The 21,022-nt window shown below is 38.7% G+C and overlaps 1 protein-coding gene across 7 annotated transcripts in view; it reads left to right on the top strand.

Annotated features, from left to right (window-relative positions):
• Positions 1-21,022, top strand: part of APP (amyloid beta precursor protein) — a 275,416-nt gene that overhangs the window by 133,494 nt on the left and 120,900 nt on the right. For all 7 annotated transcript variants that reach the window (XM_065876966.1, XM_065876968.1, XM_065876967.1 and 4 more), the window contains one exon: positions 20,044-20,237. In XM_065876966.1, coding sequence (XP_065733038.1) covers positions 20,044-20,237 — 194 coding nt within the window. The remainder of the gene's footprint in view (positions 1-20,043; positions 20,238-21,022) is intronic.

Genomic DNA, 21,022 nt, shown 5'->3' with positions numbered 1-21,022 from the left:
CAGAAGCCAAGCTTTTGAATTCCTTAATGCGTCTAGATTTTCCTCCCATATTATATAATATTATAATTGCTTTAAAGTACTTTTCCAAAAATAGGACAACTGGGTTAAAAGATATGAATGTTTTGACAGGACTTAAAGTTTATCTAAATGTTTATGCCCATTTACAGTGAGATATGGACAGCAGGTGGATTTATTTTGTCATTGCATACTTACCAGTACTGGATTTTTACTGTTAATAATAACATGTTCCTTCCACATACTGTCAAGTTTTCAGGCTTTTCTAGACTATGAGTGTCATGATGGCATGGACTAAATTTTATTGCCTTCTTATATCCTTGTCTGTGGGCAAGTAATAATAATCGTAATAGATATTATATAATCTTGCTATGTGCAAACCAGTGTTCTGAACACCTAGCATATATTAACCTGTCTAATGTTCACCGCTTTTTAATATCTATTAGTTTCTTGTAGAATGATTTAATGAACATTATTTGAGCTTTTCCAAAACTAGGAATAGATTTGTGCTGATTTATCTATTCTTGAGGATTTACATTTTTTTTTTCTTCTGCCAAATAAATATTACAGATATTTCAGGTGTAAAATTCAACAGAACCCTTCTGTTGATTCTCATTCCATTAATTCCACATTAAAGAAATATCATTAATAATCTGCACTTTTGTCATTCAACTAAATTTCTTGCATTCTACCTTGAGCACATATAAATTATAATTTTAAGAATGATTAGTTTATTCACTTTTGATTTAAAAAGTTTCAGACTAATAAATAATTTTGATTGAATAATTCATACTTGAGAGAAGTTAAAAATGTTTGATGTTTACTGATAGTATAGTGTACGTTGGTTCCATGTTTAATCTGCGCTAGTTTCGAGCCTTCCATGGGGGAAGCGGGGGCTGGGAGTATGTATAGTCTCAAGCTTTAGATTAGTTTAATATTTACGATGGGAAATGTGAAAATATATATATATACGTTGTGTCACACGCCTAGAAAAAGGCCAGAACCTTCAGAGGGTTAACTTAGGGTACCTAAAATAAGCGAGCTATTTCTCTTCAAGTTCTTGCCTTTTATTTATTTGTTTACTGGGGGGGGTGGAGGGAGGGGGAGAGGGAGATTAATGGAGGGACAGAGAATTTATAGACTCTACTTCTAGGTTAGTAGAGGTCTCTTCAATCTGATTCCCTTTAAAAGGAGAAGCATCTTATTTCTCTGTAAAATGTTCCACAGAGATATGTCTATTTTATAAAGAATGGGATTGTTATGAATGGAGAGAAATATACATTAAAATTAACATCTCCCTTTGGTCAATAGCTAGGCCATTTTAATGTTGTTATTGATGTTTTCATTTGGTTTGGTCACATTATTAGATTCAAATAAGGTAGAGATGGAGCTGATAATATAGCTTGTGAGCCCATCATGTTAAAACTGACTATTTATGGAGGGGGAAATGATAGTCCAGTAACCCCAACCCAAGGTAACATGTCAAAGTATAAAACATAATGATGGTAAGCTTACTTTGAATTGAGGACAGTTGTGTCCATGGCTTCATTTGAAGCTGTTAATGGAGTTCTAGTGTAAATAACAGGAATATGATTTCATGGTGTCTTGATCTATCTTTCCTGTAAGAATATGTGGCACATGAAATACGTTGACCTAGACTCAACCACTGGGAGTGTTTTATTGAACCTGTACATGAGCACGATTATGAGATTTTTTTAAAATCCATTTATTAAGCCCTCTAGGGACCTGGGGCTCACTCACCTTTGCTCCAGAAGCAGAGAGAATTGCTAATAACACTGGGTACAGACCATTTCCAGTCATTTCCAAGAAACTTGAGCAGAGACCGACACAAGCTGATGCTCGAACATAAGGGATAAAATATTGATCATGGTCACTATTGCAGTCAGCATAAAAAGCTCTTATTAAGGCTTGATTTGTGGGTGGCACAATGCTAGGTATAGTTGAAAGTCAATTTAACTATGGTCTGTGTGCTCCAAGAACTTTTTCTCAGAAAATAATCACCAGATGGTAGCGTGGAGAGTGCATTTCACAAACACGTTATTTGTGGTTTGTGAAAAGTTGTCATTGAATCATGGAGTAAGTTATGCCCATGTTGTCTTCCCGTTACCTTGGGATGTGGAAACATTCATAGCCTTACCTGATCTCAGGCTGTTGTGAGAATGTGTCTGTTAGTGGATCAGTACTTTCTCTGTCTTTAAAATTGGTTCTGAGAAAGAGAGGGAGAGAGAGGCTTAATTTGGCTTTATATCTTATTTGGATGTCTAGAGTTAAAATTCTTTGAATATATAATCTTTCAGCTGCTTTACTGCCTTGCATTTTGAGAAGGTGGTAGTAAGTGCTGACGGGGAAAAAACTAACAACTTTGGAAGAGGGTCACAAAGTGAATCATGCAAATGATATATTACAGCCTTAAATCTTTGCCAGTGGATGAGTCAAGAAAGACTAGATTTGATGAAACAGTCTGTGGCTTTGAGAAATGACTGTCACAGTGATGGATTGGCAGCATCTAGCACTGTTTGAGGCTGTAACTGTATCACTGAGTCTTGTACTGAAATATGGAAACTAATTTGAAAATGATGAATAGGAGAGAAGCAGAAGCTTGCATTTTCTCTTGAGGGAACTGGCTGCCAGCTCTGAGGTCTTACTAAAAATGCTGAATTTCTGTATTGAATAATCTTGGACCACATGTATGTCAAAAACAAAAGCCTTTAATAACCTTAACTAGATTATAGATGTTTGGCCAAACCAGTGGGGTTTGTTTTGGTTTCTAAGCAGGTGATGGCTGGAAGAGGAGATACCTTTGAAGTTCAGGGTTGGGTTGCTGCCATCCCAGCTACATCTGGCAGTGATCACTGTGCTTACTGGGACCTAATGGCACAAGCTGCCCCAGTAACCAGATATCACTGAATGAGAAGGGCTGGGGAATGATCCATTTGTAAACGTTATTTGGATAGTTGGATTATTCGGTGCTGAGAATTTTATGCCTTTGAGGCATGGACGGTTTCTCTTTATCCTCCCAATGTATTTTTTTTTAATTTTTAAGATTTTTATACAAGTTTTAAAGGTTACTTTCCATTTACCATTGTTAAAAAATATTGGCTATATTCCTTGTATTGTACAATACATCCTTGCACCTACCTTACACTCAATAGTTGGTGCCTCTCACTCCCTCAGCCCTATATTTCCCCTCCCCCCTTCCCTCTCTCCACTGATAACCAGTAGTCTGTTCTCTATATCTGTGAGTCTGCTTCCTTTTTCCTGTTGTATTTTTTAGTTTCTCATGTCATATAGTATTTGTTTTTATCTGTCTGACTTATTTCACTTAGCATAATGCCCTCCAAGTCCATCCATATTGCTGCAGATGGCAAATTTTGTTCTTTTTATGGCTAAGTAGTATTCCATTGTTTGTGTGTGTGTATGTGTGTGTGTATACACATATATATCACATCTTCTTTATCCATTCACTGTTGATGGACACTTAGGTTGCTCCCATATCTTGGCAAGTGTAAATAACGCTACTATGAACATTGGGGTACGTATCTTTTTGAATTGGTAATCAAAACACTATGGTACTGGCACAGAAATAGACACATAGATCAATGGAACAGGATAGAGAGCCCAGAAATAAACCCACATACTTACGGTCAAGTAATGTACAACAAAGGAGGCAAGAATACACCATGGAAAAAAGATAGTCTTTTTAATAAATGGTGCTGGGAAAACTGGATAGCTACATGTCAAAGAATGAAATTAGAACATTCTCTACCACCATTTACAAAAATAAACGCAAAATGGATTATAGACCTAAATGTAAGACCGGATACTATAAAACTCCAGAGGTAAACATAGGCGGAACGCTCTTTGACATAAATCACAGCAATATTTTTTTGGATTCATCTCCTAAAGCAAAAAATTAAAGCAAAAATAAACAAATGGGGCCTAATTAAACTTAAAGGAAAGGAAACCAATAGACAAAGCAAAAAGACAATCTACTGAATGGGAGAAAATATTTGCAGATTATATGACAAATAAGGGATTAATATCTAACGTATATAAACAGCTCATACAACTCAGAAAACCAAACAGCCTGATTAAAAAATGGGCAGAAGAACTGAATAGACATTTTTCCAAAGAGGAAATGCAGATGGCCAGCAGGCACATGAAAAGATGCTCAACATCACTAATCATCAGGGAATGCAAATCAAAACCACAATGAGATATCATCTCACACCTGTCAGAATGGCCATCATCAAAAAGAACACAAAGAGCAAATGTTGGTGAAGATGTGGAGAAAAGGGCACCCTCTTGCACTGTTGGTGAGAATGTAAATTGACGCAGCCACTGTGGAAAACAGTATGGAGGTTTCTCAAAAAGCTAAAAACAGAACTACCATATGACCTAGCAGTTCCACTCCTGGGTATATATCCTCCCAATGTCTTTTAATTAAACTGTCCAGATTTCCTGGATTACAAAACAGTAGAAGAGAAATAAATACCAATCCTTATGATTATGACAGGTTTCTGGCAGTAGTAACCCCAAACACTAATTCTTTGCTAAAACCAACATTTGGATTTTGTTATCTTCAGTGTAGAACCCCTAGTTTAGATGGGATTCACCATTGTTCATGTCTAGGGGGCCCTTAAAGTTATGTATTTTTTTGTGTGTTTTCTTTTGGCCTCAAGATCCACATAACAGCATATTATGCCTAGAAATGTTTCCTTCACTTGAGCCATGTGGCTCATCAAATCCCTGGTAGCTAACAATTGCATGTTGGAACTTTATCTTGAACTTAGTTACATGTAAGTCGGCTTCTGGGAGCCCTAAAATAGAAGTACATGAGGTTTCCCCCACTCCATCTAAACTAGTACCAAGACCCCATTCACAAAGAACTTAGCGAAACTTTCATAACCCTGTGTTTATTTTGGAAGGAAGTCAATCATATGGAAAATAATTTCCAGATACAGTTGGCCCTCCATATTCGCAATTCTGCATCTAATGCTTCAACCAACCATGAATCAGAAATATTCACACAAAAAAGTTGTTTTCAGGAAGTTCCCAAAAAACAAAACGAATTTGCTGTGCACCAGCAACTATTTACATAGCACTTACTTAGTACTTATAACTGTTTACATGGTATTAGGTATTAAAAGTAATCTGCAGATGACTTAAAGTATAATGGAGGATGTACGTAAGTTATATGCAAATACAGTAGAACCATGAACAACTTGAGGGGGCGGGTAGAGGCTAGGGGCACAGACCCTATGCGCAGTGGAAAATCCCAATATAACTTTACAGTCTGTTCCAACCAACCTGGAATCGTGTAGTATGCATTTAGTAAAAGAAACCCGGTTATTCGTGGACCCATGCAGTTCAAACCCCTGTTGTTCAAGGGCCAACCAGACAACATCATTTTATATAAGGGACTTGATCATCCACAGATTTTGGTATCCTGGTTGGGGGGAACCCTGGAACCGAACCCCTGTAGATACTGAGAGCTGACTGTACTCAAAACTATTTCCTTTGATTAGAGGTAAACAAAATCTATCCCAAGTAAGAACTAACTTCAGCTTCCTTTTTCACCTTCCATATTTACAAAATAACATTTTCGGTGTTTTCTGTATGTAAATGGAAGAGGGTGGCATTATTCCATTTAGTTGAAGCCAGTGTTTACCTGAAGATTATGTGTGTGTGTGTTCAATGTTCACGATTTATTGATGCTTCATTTGTTTTGAAATGATCCTAAAGGAATAGTATCCTTTCCTTCCTTCAGAAATAGCCTCACTTAGACACAGGCGTAGAGAACAAATGTATGGATACCAAGGGGGGAAGGCGGGGTGGGATGAACTGGGAGATTGGAATCCACATATATACACTACTATGTATAAAATAGATAACTAATGAGAACCTACTGTATAGTACAGGGAACTCTACTCGGTGCTCTGTGGTGACCTAAATGGGAAGGAAATCTAAGAAGAGGGGATATATGTATATGTATGGCTGATTCACTTTGCTGTACAGCAGTGTAAAGCAACTGTACTCCAATAATAAAAAAAAATAGCCTCACTTATCTGAAAATGAAATTGTCTCCTCAGTTAACCTGTAGCAAATTTCCTGTATGGAGTGAGACATTAGAAGAACAGTATTCACTAGTTAAAACTTTAGAATGTACAATATTTGAAAGCAATGAATTTATTACTACCAGATAAATATAGTAGCTCAAACTAATGATTTCGTATTCACATTATGAGTAGTAATATTTTGGTCTACCATTTGTATTATTTTGTATATGTATGTGTTCTATATTATATATATTTATTTATACAAATAAATTATTATTTGTTTGTAATTGACCCAAATAGTGTGAGTACATTATACATATCCTTAGTGTTGATAACATTATTTACTTAAAAAACACACACGTCACATAAAGATAAGCATATTTTTGTCTCTTTTAAAACTGTATCACTGATCATATTTAAGCACCTTTAAATGGGTATCATTTTACTTGCATCAGATGTTATGGTTATTTTTAATCAGTAAGATTCCGGTAGGAAATAAAAACATTATACGTGTAATACTTTATTGACTCCAGCTGGTTTCCCAGTTTCTTAATTGTATACATAATCTAGTATCATAGAATTTTATAGCATCTTCATAAACTTTTTGAAGGTAGCTAAAGTGCAAATTATGAATGTTTATATGTTTTAAAATAATCCTAGCAGTAGTGGTTTCTTTAGCTCTACATTTTATTTATTTCTATTCATTTGTCATCAAATTAAAAAATAAGGACACACAGACCATCGATCTGGTTATACTATCTTTACACGTTTGAAGATACAACAGATGGATATTCATTGTTGTAATTTATGTCCTCTTTTACCAAACACGTTGTGCCATATAAATAGTTGTAAAGAGAACTGAACACTGAGCACATAATGGGCTATAAATGCTTGTGTATTGACTAAATTGTTTTAGTAAAGTATAATGTATAATTCTGGAAAAGATTTGCCAGTGGATATCCCAAAATAGAGCATTATATTAGAAGTTACTTGAAAAACTATTTATAGGAGAGCACCATTTTATTGAGAGCAGTAGTAACTCAAATTATATAAATGAGTTGCTATTGTATCTCCTTGTAGCATATAATGAAGTTTTCTTTTGCATTTGAGACCATTGTTTACTGTTAGTTGAACTTGTCTTCCAATGTGTTTTGCTTAGCAACCTGTTGCCAGGCCTATGTGAAGAGCTCTTACTGTGGTTGTAGAGGTTGCAGTGGAAATTTGCTGTCTTGTTATGTCAGCTGTTCCAACACGAGCAGTCATGAGATTAATGTGTTAGATACTAAAAATGCTAACACATATTAGCTACCAACCTGGAAAAGAGATAATCATCATGAAGAAAAGGGCAGTATTGCATTTATGGTCATTTAATGATGGTAGAACTAATCCGCATTTAAAAAAAGAAAAAAAAAAAACATTTTGTGTGGAGACAGAAATCTAAAGTAATAGATGCACCCAAATAGTTTAGGAAAGAAAGGACTTGTTAGTGAATAAGATGATCTTTGCTTCAGAAGTGTCTTTGAAGGTTTAAAGTGTGCTTTGAACCTAATAAAACTTTCTTGGGCCTGTTTCTTTACATCTAACATGGGAAAAATTAGAATAACCTGTATCATAGTACTTGCTTTCAGAACTGAGTTAAAGAATAGATATCGATGCATGTTGAACTGCAAAATGTACAGTTAACTTGTTTGTAATGCATGGCTTGGAATTGTACGGGCAGGCCAGTGTGGGGCTGGTATTTCCTTAATCAATTCACATTCACACTGTCAAAGAGAAAAGCTCTCCTTAGGGTGTAACGACTAATCTATTACCTCTGGTTTGATAATCATGGCTATTATAACATGTCCCTTTTTAATTAGGTTTTTAGAAAGTAGTGTAGGCCTTGTAATTATTATAATCAAAAATAATAGATAATGACTTAGGTACTTTCTGTCCTAGATGAGATTGAGAACATTGTTAAAATAAATTTTGGTAGTAAACAACTAATGATATTTTATGACTTGAAATATGCAGGAGTCCTTTTTATTTTAGGAAAGCAAAAACTATTAGTAAATATGATCTCCTAGGATTGGAAAATGACTAAAAATTAATGTAGATTAATTTGGGCTCTTTTGTACATTTTAAATAAAAATTCAATAGATGTTCAAATAGCAGTAAATCATTTTGCTTTCAACTTCTGTATATTTGAAGACCTTCAATTTTATATTTAAATTATGTTTCAGAAACAGTTTCAGAAGAATTATGGTATCTCAAACTTTACTGGTAAATAAGGGAAAATATATATCAAAGTTTTAATCTTTTTCTTCCTTCAACATGCTGTTCATTATTTTCCATTTAAGTGTTTGTACCTCCTTTGAGTATTAGGTGGTTCACCTCAAGTAGTTCTCAGGAGAATTTTATTAAAAATTATTAGAGGGCTTCCCTGGTGGCCCAGTGGTTGAGAGTCCGCCTGCCGATGCAGGGGACACGGGTTCGTGCCCTGGTCGGGAAGATCCCACATGCCGCGGAGCGGCTGGGCTCGTGAGCCATGGTCGCTGAGCCTGCGCGTCCGGAGCCTGTGCTCCGCAACGGGAGAGGCCACAGCGGTGAGAGGCCCACGTACCGCAAAAAAAAAAAAAAAAAAAAGCTTATTAGAAAATTGGGAGTCATATACATGTTGAAGTGGTAATGAAGCACTTTGGTTTTATGAATTGTTTATAAAGTAATCACAGGCAGCAGCATTGCATTTGAAGTAATTTAATGATGGTAGAACCAATCACAGAGGAGCGGGATACAAAGACCACACTTTCATAGCATCTGTATGTACCTAATCCACTTAGCGTCCAACCTCAAATACAAGGCATTATCGGTGCTGAAACACACTTAGCAATTCTTATGCCCAGGCCGTTCTTAACAAGATAGACTTTCCCACTTCCTTCCATTTGGCAGTGTTCTTCCCCAACATGCACGTTGGTAAATTGACTCTGTAGGTCCAATTTCTGTCTTGAATACTATATCTAGAACATCTGTGATCTTTGACCATGACTCCTAAATAGGACACTATGTTTTTGTTCTGTCGTTGGTATTAGTTGACAAAGTAGTACTTTTCCTCCCTCTTCATCTGCCTAATCAAGGTACCAGTACAAACAGGCCCAGATGGCCTCTGGGTTCAGGAATCTAAATATTCATAGGATAGAAATTTCCATATAAAGCTCCTTGGCATAAATAAGCTCTTAAAACCAATTATCTTTGCTATTTCTCAGAAGCCCTTTTTTGGGCTCATCAAGGCTTTCATAATAGTGAAAAGTGAAAGCCAGGCTATACTTGGCTCTACCTTTTGTCTTTCCCGTATAATTTAAAATACTTATTGCAATAAATAAGTGCTAAGGATGTAATGTAACGGGCACTGCTCTCTGTTATACAGGAAAGGTGTTAAGGGAGTACACCCTGAGAGTTCTCATCTCAAAGAAAAACATTTTTTTCTATTTGATTTTGTATCTATATGAGAGGATGGGCGTGAATTGAATTTACTGTGGTCATCACTTCAAAAATAAAATGAATACTTATTTCAAGCCCTCAGAACAAAGAGGCAAGGGAGCCTTGTGGCTTGTTTTCCCTTAGGGATAAATGGCACTTTGTATCACCTGATGATTGGTGTTAGATGTACAGGCAGACCTCAGAGACATTGTGGGTTTGGTTTCAGACCACCACAGTATCACAATAAAGCAAGTATCACAGTCAAAGGAAGCACACAGATTTTTTGGTTCCCTGGTGTATATAAAAGTTATGTTTACACTATGCTGTAGTCTCTTAAGTGTGCAATCACACTGTCTTAAAAAGAATGTGCATACCTTAATTAAAAACTTCTTTATTGCCAAAAAACGCTAACCATCATCTGAGTCTTCCACAAGCCATAATCTTTTTGCAAGAGTAACATCAGAGATCACTGATCACCGGTCACCATCACAAATATAATAATAATGAAAAGATTTTTAAAATTGTGAGAATTACCAAAATGTGACACAGAGACGTGAATTGAGCCACTGCCTTTGGAAAAATGGCACCGAGAGACTCGCTGCCACAAACTTTCAATTTGTGAAAAAATGCATTATCTACGAAGCACAATAAAACGAGGTATGCCTGTTTCTCTTTCTTCCTGGGAATCCCCACCCCCGCCCCCATCCCAGGAATCTGGGGCAGGATGGGGGATCCAGGAAGTTTCTGCTTGTGCTGGAGAGAGGAGGAGAGTTGCTTGTTATTGCTTCCCAAGTAGAACCGCTTATTTTTTCACAGGAGAGATGGTGGGGGGAGCCACAGAATCGGGGAGCTTCTCTCCTTTCTAAGGAGCAGGTACTTAACAAGGTGTCCCCAAAAGAAAGGTTAGGCTGGTGTCTTGCTTTGTGGCTTTTCTAAAGGGCTTTGTGGCCATTTTGTGCAGAAACCATCTATAGCTTTATATCAGTGCCCATGTATGTAGATCCAGTGGAAAAGGATGCTAGGCACGTCACCTTTGCTGAAAGGGCACCTGTTCAGGGCATGTTCTCTTACTACTCTCTTTATTTATTTTTATTTCTTTTATTGAGGTATAGTTAATTTACATTGTTGTGTTAGTTTCAGGTGTGTAGTGAAGTGATTCAGTTAGACATACACATGTATATATTCTTCTTAAGATTCCTTTCCATTGTAGGTTATTACAAGATACTGAGTAGAATTCCCTGTGCTACAGTAGGTCCTTGTTGTTTCTGTTTTATATATAGTACTGTGTATATATTAATCCCAAACTCCTCATTTATCTCTCCCCACCCCCATCCCCTTTGGTAATCAGAAGTTTGTTTTCCATGTCTGTGAGTCTGTTTCTGTTTTTCTTACTACTCTCTAAAAACGTTAACAGTCCTCCAACTACCAACTCCGGTGTACCTTACCTAGCTTTCCTGTGTTCATTTTCTCCATAATGGTTGTCACCTGGCATGTGCTGGGATAACATTTTTGCTTTGGTTTCTTATATTTCTACCTCTCCCCCCAGTAGAATATAAGTACCAGGAGGACAGGAAAGTTTTTGTTTTATTCCCAGCAATAACTTCAGTGTCTGGAACAGACCCTGTGGAACTTAGCACCCACTCAAATATGTTAGATGGCTAAAGATCATATATTTCCAACTCTTCACCCAAAATGTACACAGATCACCTATACGTACCAGCAACCTTAATCTTTGGGTATGAGGAATTTGCTCATTCAAAGTTTTCTGGCATAGCATCTGAATAACCAAGATTTTGTTTCATGTATCAAGATTTTAAAATGACTCTGAAAGTTTTTTATCACCTTAGGTTCTTCTCTTTAATCCTACTTGGTTCATGAAGCTGTCAGGAAGAGAACCTGCTTTTGATTATATATGGCTTTTCTTGCCTCCAAGATAGTCTTTTAAAAAGCAATTTAGCTTCTTACTATAATTATATTCCAAACTTAGTATTTCTTAAGTCTTGCCAGAATAACATTTTCTCCCTTGCAACATATTTTTATGACTTAAAGGTAAGACAGCAAGTGTACTAAGTACTTTAGACTATATCTTGAAAATCTAAGAACATTTTTCTACAGAGCCCAAATGATACCATTTCACCCACAAAATTAACAATAATTTTAAAATATCATCAGGTAGTCATATTTTCCCTAAACCTGAGGAATGACCTCCCCTGCTTGTTTTTCCACACCATATCCCATGCAGGACCGGGCCTAGCATCTTACATCCTTAAATCTTAGGATTCAGAGCAGCCCTTTTTATATCATGACATCGATGTACTAAAGAAACTGTACCCGTCTTCCTAGAAATTGCCCATCCTTTGACTTGTCTTAGGTCCTAGAGGTATTATTTAAATTGTTTCTCTGTTCCTGGAATATTTTTCTTCTGATGAGTATGTACTGAGAAAATGAAGAAAAGATCAATTATTTTTCAAGTGTTCTAAACAATTGCTGCAAGTTACACCAGACCTTGCTTTAATGCTTCTCTTATCTCTTTGCTGTTCTTGTTTTTTAGACATTCACTAAATTAAGCAGGGTAACATTTAAAAGCTGGTATGAAGAAACGTTGATTTTACGCTAAACTATCATTTTTATAACCTTTCTTCCATTTTCTTTCCTGTCTAGCATCTTACAGTTAATACCATTAGTTTTATTCTTGGAATTGGCAAGCACCTGAGTAGTTAATACACCCATGAATTTAACACTGGATTCTATAGTCTTCTATTCATATCAGTGTGCCAAGTGATAATAGAATTCTGAAAATATAATCTGTAGCATAAGCGTTTTTTTAACTTTAAAGATTAAGTACTTTTGTATTGCCTCTCTTAAGATCTTTCCTAGGACTGCCTAACATCTGACTCTTTTATGTTTTCTAATAAAGAAAGTCAACCTCTTCATGGAATTGTCATAGATTATTTCAGTTCTGAGTGTTTTGGAAGACTATCCCCTTGAGATTTAGTCATGACATCATTCATTCATTTATACGCTTGAGCCACATGCCATGCCAAGGCACTGTGCCTGTGGCCTTGGCTTTATTTCTCTCTTATGTGATACTTGCTGTGGGTCAGGTGCTCTTCTAAGTACATTGCAAGTTTTAACAAGGATAAGGAGGCACAGAGAGGTTAAGTAATTTGCTCCTGGTCACAGAGCTGAGATTCAGATCCAGGCAGTCTGGCCCCAGAGTTCATACTTTGAACCACTCTGCCGTGCCGAAGAGCCTCGCCTCCTTGGAGCCTGCATTCTGCCCTCTCTGAAGAAGGTGAGAGGCAGGGATCACGTTGCTTCTGCTGTAGAATTTTAGAACTTGGACACCCTAGAGCCCGTGAGGCCTCTCTCTTTGTTTTCTTGTATCTCCTTTGCCCTCGGATCAGGACACAGCACAGCCTCCCATTCTTCCCATCTCCACCCCAGCCCAGCCCACCCTCTATGCCAGGGGTCAGCAATATTTCTGTAAAGAGCTAGATAATAAATATTTGAGGCTCTGCAGGCCACATATGGTCTCTGTCACATATTTATTTTTCTGTGTGTGTTTTTTTTCCTTTTCATCTTATAACACTTTAAAAATCACCCTTAGCTCACAAGATGTCCAGGAACAAGTCACGGGCCATAGTTTGCCACCCCCTGCTCCACGCCACTGCTCATTTGTCCTTCTTTGAGCACTCTGTGTTCTTGTCAGCTGATCTGTTTCAGGCACTCAAGTTTTCCTCTCCCCTCTACCACAGGACCTTTGCACATGTTCTACCTACTCTGCCTTTCGACAGCTGTCTTTAGCCTCTGGACTTCATTAATTTGGGGCTTTTTTTAGGCCACATTTCAGGGCCCTTCCTCGTGGATGCCTTGTTATACACCCCCAGATCTGTTCAGATCTCATTTGTTTGGGTCTCCTAGCCCTCCGTAATTGTTATCACAGTAGCAATTTTACGTTTATACAGATGATGATATCATTGTCCTTTTGGCTGTTAGCCCACGTGATTTACCCTTGCGCCCCAGTGTATCTCTGGCTCCCAGCATGTGTCCCTAACTGGCCTCCCAGCTCTGCTCTCATCTCCCTAGAGCCCACTTTCCACCCAGCAACCAGAGTCATCTTTAAAACAAATCGGATTTGGTCATTCCCATTGCATATAAATAAACATGCTATTTCTGACCATAACCAGCATGGCCTTGCTGGGTCATGCCCCACCTGTCTGTCTCTACCACCCTAACGTACGCTTCTTCCCCCTGCCTCACTCCCTGCAGGTTCACTGGCTTTTTGTTGTATTTTTTTTTCGTGATTGTGCTAACCTTGCCCTTGCGTTCAGGGCCTTTGCACATTCTCTTACTCCTATCTTAGCCATCCGCCCACCTTGACTTTCAGCATTCCAAGTCTCGGTGCCCACGACACTTTCTCAGTGGCCTTCCCCTGATCGTCCTACCTGAAATGCTCCCCCTACACCGCCCCCCACCACCACACACACACATCTGTTATAGCCACTGGTTAACACATTAGCCTTTCTTTTCTCAATCAACTTCTTTGCATTATTTTTTTGTTATTTATTTGCTCATATTGTGCCTGCCCCACTAAAATATGTTCCGAGAAAGCAGAGGCTTTGTCGTGTTTATTCATCTACCCCCGGTGCCTGGAATAGCACCTGGCACTTGGTAAAAGCACAGTCAGCGCTGTTGATTGAATCGCTGGTGTGTGGCTGTGAGAGGCACTTAATGGAATGGTCAGATGGATGGGCGAATTAGTGCATTACCCTTTTTTTTTGCTGATTATCAATCGGTGCACATCTCTCTCAACTCAAATACTCAACTGTTCACTGACTAAAGAAAAAATATCTGAATACCTGGTCTCCGCAGTTGAGCATCCATCGCTGTTAAAACCCAAAGCCTGTGTAAAATTCCGTTGTAGTCAGGCTTAGGTACTTGTTATTCCTGCTCGTGCATTATTAGGATATCTCTTCTTCATCCTCACACCCACTTTTCACGTCCTACCAGATCCAACACCTCTAGCTCACGAGAATCACTTTCCCCTTGGAATTTCTAAAGCATTTAGTATGCAGTACATCCATTACTCAGTAATTAGTGTAGATTATCTCTCCTGGAATAGGGATTCATTAAATGTGTAAGAATGATGATACATCCTAGTTTAGACTAAGGTTGTGACCTATCTAGCTCACCCGTAATGCCTGAATCATGAATTTTTGGTGTCTCAATTTGGTCCTTATCTTCCTAAAGCAGGAGTCTGTGACCTGAGGTCCAGAGTAAGCTAGTGAACAGCCTGCAAGGAATGCCTTTAGCTGCAAGTAACAGAAACCCAGTCATTGGTTGTAGGAGTGCTGGGCTGGTGCAGTGATACAAAGATGCCACCTTTTTGTATCTTTCCACCCCACCATCCTAAATCAGCTTCTGCGTCCTGATGTTTATCACCTAACAATTGACAGCTGGCTGTTGCCCCTCCAGGCGGAGACCAAGTAGAAGAGCAGGGGCTAAAGAAACAAAAGCGCTCTGACCATCAGTAGGAATCTTCTCATCTGGAAATAGGAACCCTCCTAAAAGCCCCACCTAAAAGTCCAAGCAGGTATCCTCTGGCATCTGATTATCCAGAAATATCTCGGTCACATGGCCTTTCCCTGTCCCCAAGGGCATGGAGTGTTTGGTTTCTTACTTTCTCTGGTCAAAAAAGGGATGGAGAAAGGAGTTAAGAGTGGCTTTGGGGTAGGTTTCAAACAGTTTCTGCTGCAGGGCATTTTTCAGGAGAGATGAGTCAGATTCTCAGAGATCCTTTCATTGACAAATTAATAATACACACTACCTAAGGAATGCCATCAAAACAACTATACCGAAATTCAGTAGACTGCTAAAGTGGGGGTCAGTTTTAGATATTACCTATAGGTAACAGAGATTCGGACAGTACATTCAAGGTAGATAACTTTTTTTTTTAGTAATCATCAACATATGATGGATTGAATCCTATGAGCATCAAAGTCATTTACGAAATAACTAAACTGATGAATTAATTTAGGGAATTAGTCACTTAACTAATTCAGTGAGGCCATGACTGAAGGAGCCATAGATTTGTAAGCATCATAATCTTCTCTTTTTGTGTGTGTTCAGCTCCTTATAATTTGTGCCCATAGAGGGTTGGGGGCTTGGAGTGGAGGTATATTTTTTCAGATTTGGAGGCCCTGAAGATAACAATTTTATTAATTAACAAGCTCTTATTCTAGGCCAGTCGTGAGAGTATTTAAGAAGAGTGAGGCATTACAGTAGCAGTGTCCTCTCCTTTTTAACCCTTTTTGCTAAACTGTAATGTACATAAAGAGAAGTGCACGTCACACAGGTGTACAGCTCGATGAATTTTCAAAACTGAACACAACCAGATGGCTGACACCCAGATCAAAACACAGCCTTGCCAGCCTGCAGAAGCCTGTCTCCTGTTTCCTCCTAGTCACTAAACTTCCCCTTGCCTACGTGTAACAACTCCTCTGAGTTCTATCAGTGGCGAGGAGTAAGTGTTTTCATAGTTTATATAAATGGAATCAGGCGGTGTGTCTTGTGTCTTATATGTTTGGCTTCTAATGGTGCCTTTAGGTGGGAGAGAGAGTGGCTTTTTCTTACTTAGCTGTCCCCCGTCTTGAAACATTTACTCAGAACCAGGAAGAATATGCTTCCCACTTTCTCACATTTTCTGGCAGCTTCCAATTTTCCTAATTTAACAGCAATAATTTCAGAGACTGCTTTCTCCTGGGACAAACTGACTTATCCAGCCTTTGTACTGGCAGCACTAAGACCTGGGGAGGAATGGGTGGGAAAGAACTGTCTGTTGCCTTTTTTCAAATTTTTGCTTTATTTTCTTTCTCTATTTCCGGCCCTGGGAGACTCTTTCTTCCCCGTTCTAGATCAACACGGAAGTGTCTGAGTGTCTTCCTGTTGAGACTTGCCTTTCTGGCCCCCAGGTGGTCCTTACATTTTGGGAGCTGACAGCTGTTCTGTTTTCACTCTCCCCTCATCACTGAAGTAGTTCAGGTCTCGTGATTGTCCAATTCACATAAACCATGGGAATCAGCTTTCTCTCTGCCATTTCCTCTCCTTTGTCCTACAAAGCGGGGGGGGGGGGGGGGGGGGGGGGGGGGGGGGGGGGGGGCGACACATCAGTCTTAACAGAGACGATGAAAGAATAAATATAGCTTTTTTAGAGAATGCAAATGGCGAATTGTTTTGCATACTTAAACAGAAAGGACTTAAAATATGAATAAAAACCTTTGACTATCTAAAGGGATTATCAGGGAGGCAATGGCAAGTGGAATCAAGGTCAGCCTTGACTTAGAAATACAAGAAGAGCTACCGCTGTGATGCAGTCTATCCTTCACCAAACTGAAGTCTTGTGTGCTGACACATGAAGTTTTAGCATCAGTGATTTATTTCCTCAAAATAATGTCCCTTTGACCCTTTAACCTTCTTGTTTAATTCAGATACTCCTGAGATGATGAGCATTTTCAGATAGTTCCCTCATGCTTTAGAAGTATTTTTTATTATTGGAATTTAAAAGCTGTAAAAGCTGTCTGCTTTAAATTGACAGATGCTAAAATGTGTGAGTGAATGAATATTCCACCATGTTCTCAAGGGACTATTTTATTGTGGCTTCTTTGTTTATAAGGAAACCCTCAGCCTCACGTTTCCATAAACTAGCCCTTCCTCGCATTTTCTTCCACTGCGATCACCTCTCTAAAACCGGCTCACCTTGGTCACATCACAGAACAAAGCTGTCCAGCAGTTGAAAAAAAGGTGGAAAATATTTTTTCCCCTTTCTGTGTTTCCAGTTATTTATGAAAACTGCAGCTGGAAGTTGTAATGTTGGCATGTTGCGCCTTCTTTGGGAAGATGCCACATCTTTAAAACATAACTGTGTGCTACTGTTTTAATGGTGTCCAAATAGATCATTGAATTCATGGACATCTAAATTTAATTCCAGAAATCAAAGCTATGGTAATAAGAACTGGACGCGAGTTCTCTTAGGCCAAGTAATTTGATTCCTCAGCCAGCTGAAATATTATGTGTCTCTGTTCCTTGTTATGATCTGATCTTGCTCAGGCAGATGCAGTGATGGAAGATGGGCATCTATTTCACTCTTTTTCGTGGCTCCACACATACTAGAATTCAGATCACTTTAAACACAGCTGTTTTTATACACATGTTTTCCGTTTGGAGTTTTAAATGTAACATTCAAGTCATAACAGAGATGTCTGGGGCCCAGGGTCATGTTTTCACCATCCCACCTGGAAGCACAGTGCTGTCTTAACCCTGGGTCACATACCTGGACCCTGTCATTCCATCCGTGCTTCAGGACAGCATGCACATGTCATGATTTAAGGAGAAGACTCATTGGATTGGATTTCTCTCCCTAGTTTTACCTGAATTGTCTACTTAATCTGGATAATTAAAGAATATTGGTGCCTATGATTTGATTGAACACAGAAGAGAGCTCAAACACAAGAAATTGGCTGATGGCATGCATTAGGTCATCTTTATTTTATTCACTAGCAGTACAACATCAAGATTCTGTAGAAAAATAAAGAGGCAGTATCTTGGGTAAAATTGGCATCTAAGCAACTGTTGAGGTTAGAACTTTCTCTTTTTCACCCTCAGTACTTGTGGCTCTCCTGTCAGACTTTCAGTCTTTGAAAACCTTTTGCCATCTTCCTTTCTGTCCCTGTACACCATGGAATCCTACCATTTTCTTTCCCTAACATGTTTGAAATCTGATTTTCTGTACAATGCCGAACTCACACTAGCATCCCAAGGCTCCAGGTTGTGGCTGACACAAACTCTCCAGATTCCTGTCATGTCTCCCAAACAATGAGCTTCTCCTTGTGGGCAAGAATCAACTCTGGGGTAAAATTTAATTGTCAACATGGCAGTTCTCAATCCTATTCCCCTAGTGCTTCTTGTTAAATAGAACTGTGGCAGATGCTCTGGGGAGGTGAAGTCCTCCACACATCTAGATCTTTTTCCTGTATTGATTTTGTGATCTGATCAAGGATGAAATATCTATTTCTCCTCTCCAGCCAGATGGCACATGAGATACTGTCACTGTTTAACACCTAGATTCCTATCTTCGTTTATCATCTTCCAGATGCTCTTGACCATGTCTGTACTGGCAGGTATATGACTGCCACAAGAATATCTTACTTGGACCTTCTGATTTTGTTCTAGACATACTCTTCTTTGGCCATCCAAATATGCTGATTTATTACTTGCCACTGATTAAGTATATACATGTTTAATGCCATAAATATTATTTCTGATCCCCTTCCCAATTATACTGTGACTTACTGCCTATCTGTTACCATTATTCTCAGTGTTGCGTATTTCAGTGGTTCTCAGAATATTGTCCCCCAACCATCAGTGTCAGCATCAACTGGGAAATTGTTAGAAAGGCAAATTCGCAGGCCCTGTCCCACCACTGATTCAGAAATCTGAGGGTGGTGCCTGGTGATCTGTGTTTTAATAAGCCTTTCAGGTGCATCCTTTTGATGCTCACTGAAATTTGGGAGCCAAAGAGATATCTGATATTCTAGAAAGCTTACACAACTAGCAAAAAGGGAGCATAGGTGTAGTTTCAGTAGGCATCCCTGACCATTGAGCTTACAGGCTTATTTAAGCCAATTTCTTCTTCCCCTTTCATTTCCAGTTTAAACTTTCAATAGTAATTTTGAACGAATTTCCACCTCCCCTTATTGAATATCTACTCTGCAGGTGCTGTGGGGTATTTTCACATACAGGAGGAGAAGTAATCCCGGTAACACAGTAAACTTTGTTTTGGTCTCCCCCCACCCCAGCGTTTTTAATAGATTTATTTTTTAGAGCAGTCTTAGGGTTAGAAAAAATTTGAACAGGAAGTACAGAGAGCTCTCCCCACTGCATTATTAACATTTTGCATTAGCATTGTATGCTTGAACCAATATTGATACATTATTATTACAGTAAAGTTTACATTAGAGCTCACTTTTGTATTGTACAGTTCTTAGGGTTTTGACAAATGCATGGTGTTGTACATACACTGTATCAGTGGATATCCACTGATGCAGTATCTTACAGAGCAGTTTCACTGCCCTAAAAATCCCCTGTGCTCTGCCTATTCATCCCTTCCTGCCTACCCCAGACTCCTAGCAACCACTGGTCTTTTTATGGTCTCCATAACTTTGCCTTTTCCAAAATGTCATACAGTTGGAATCCGGGTATTCTCTTTTTTGCAACTGCAGAAACTAAGAAGAGCTGTGCTCAGGGGTAAAAAGTTGCAGTTATACTGAGCTGGAATTCATTTCTGACCTGCTGGCTTCAAACCTTGTGTGTGTTTTTATTCAATGTCAAATTTCCTCTCAGATGTCCAAAATTCCTCGTCATTGATTTTTTGTTTTCCTCTCCTGAAATTTGTTTAAATGACTATTGTTGTTATTTCTCCTTCCTGATCCAGTGAAGACAAAGTCGTGGAAGTAGCAGAGGAGGAAGAGGTGGCTGATGTTGAGGAAGAGGAAGCCGAGGATGAAGAGGATGGTGATGAGGTAGAGGAAGAAGCGGAGGAGCCCTATGAAGAGGCCACGGAGAGGACCACCAGCGTCGCCACCACCACGACCACCACCACGGAGTCTGTGGAAGAGGTGGTCCGAGGTAATCACTGTTTACTTGGATTTTCTTTCTTGGGGAAAAGGAAAGCATCACACCAGAGTTTGAAATTTTTATCCACCCTACCACCATTGCGTCCCCCAACCAAAAATAAAAATTCATAAGAACAAGTTGTCTTGTGCTTGTTGAACTCTTTTTGGTTGAACAAGCAGTCTAACAGTTCATTTCAAATAACATGAAATGCTGATTTTACAGTCTTTTCTGTGCCTTGTGTATGCTACTTGGTACACTGTTCTGTAAAACTCCACCTAACTGGGGACCATGTCATTTGACAAAGGCTGAGTTAGGCAACCTCCTTGGTATTCTCCTGACAGTGGATGTTTATTACACCCACTTTCACATCTAGACTGTGAGGTCCTTGATGTCAAAGACTGGGCTTTACTTAATATGATGCAGAGTGCCTGCCTTATAGAAACTTTTCAATAAATTTTGGTTGAGTGAGTAGTTGCAATTAGATTTCGTTAAAGCAAAAGAAGGCTATTTGGTATCACATTATTTTTTGCTGTGAAATTTAACTTGGATGACTTGTGTTGCCTTTACAGTATTTTATTGGGGGGAAGTGACAGTGAGGGGTAGATGTAGTGTTACTATCTTAGACTTTCTTTTTCTGTTTCATTAATGCTCCTATTGGAAATGTCATAAACAGAATGAACTAAAAGACTTCCTTTTTGTCTCCATGAAATAAAAGCAAGGATTCACTTTACATTAAACAACCAAGTGAACTGTTGAGTTGCCTTTCTTAAAGCGTATGCATTTGTTTTGCAAATAGT

Source organism: Phocoena phocoena, chromosome 4 (genome assembly GCF_963924675.1).
Source record: "Phocoena phocoena chromosome 4, mPhoPho1.1, whole genome shotgun sequence".
Taxonomy (NCBI): domain Eukaryota; kingdom Metazoa; phylum Chordata; class Mammalia; order Artiodactyla; family Phocoenidae; genus Phocoena; species Phocoena phocoena.
Note: the sequence above shows the minus strand (reverse complement) of the source record. Positions and strands in the feature narration are given on the sequence as shown.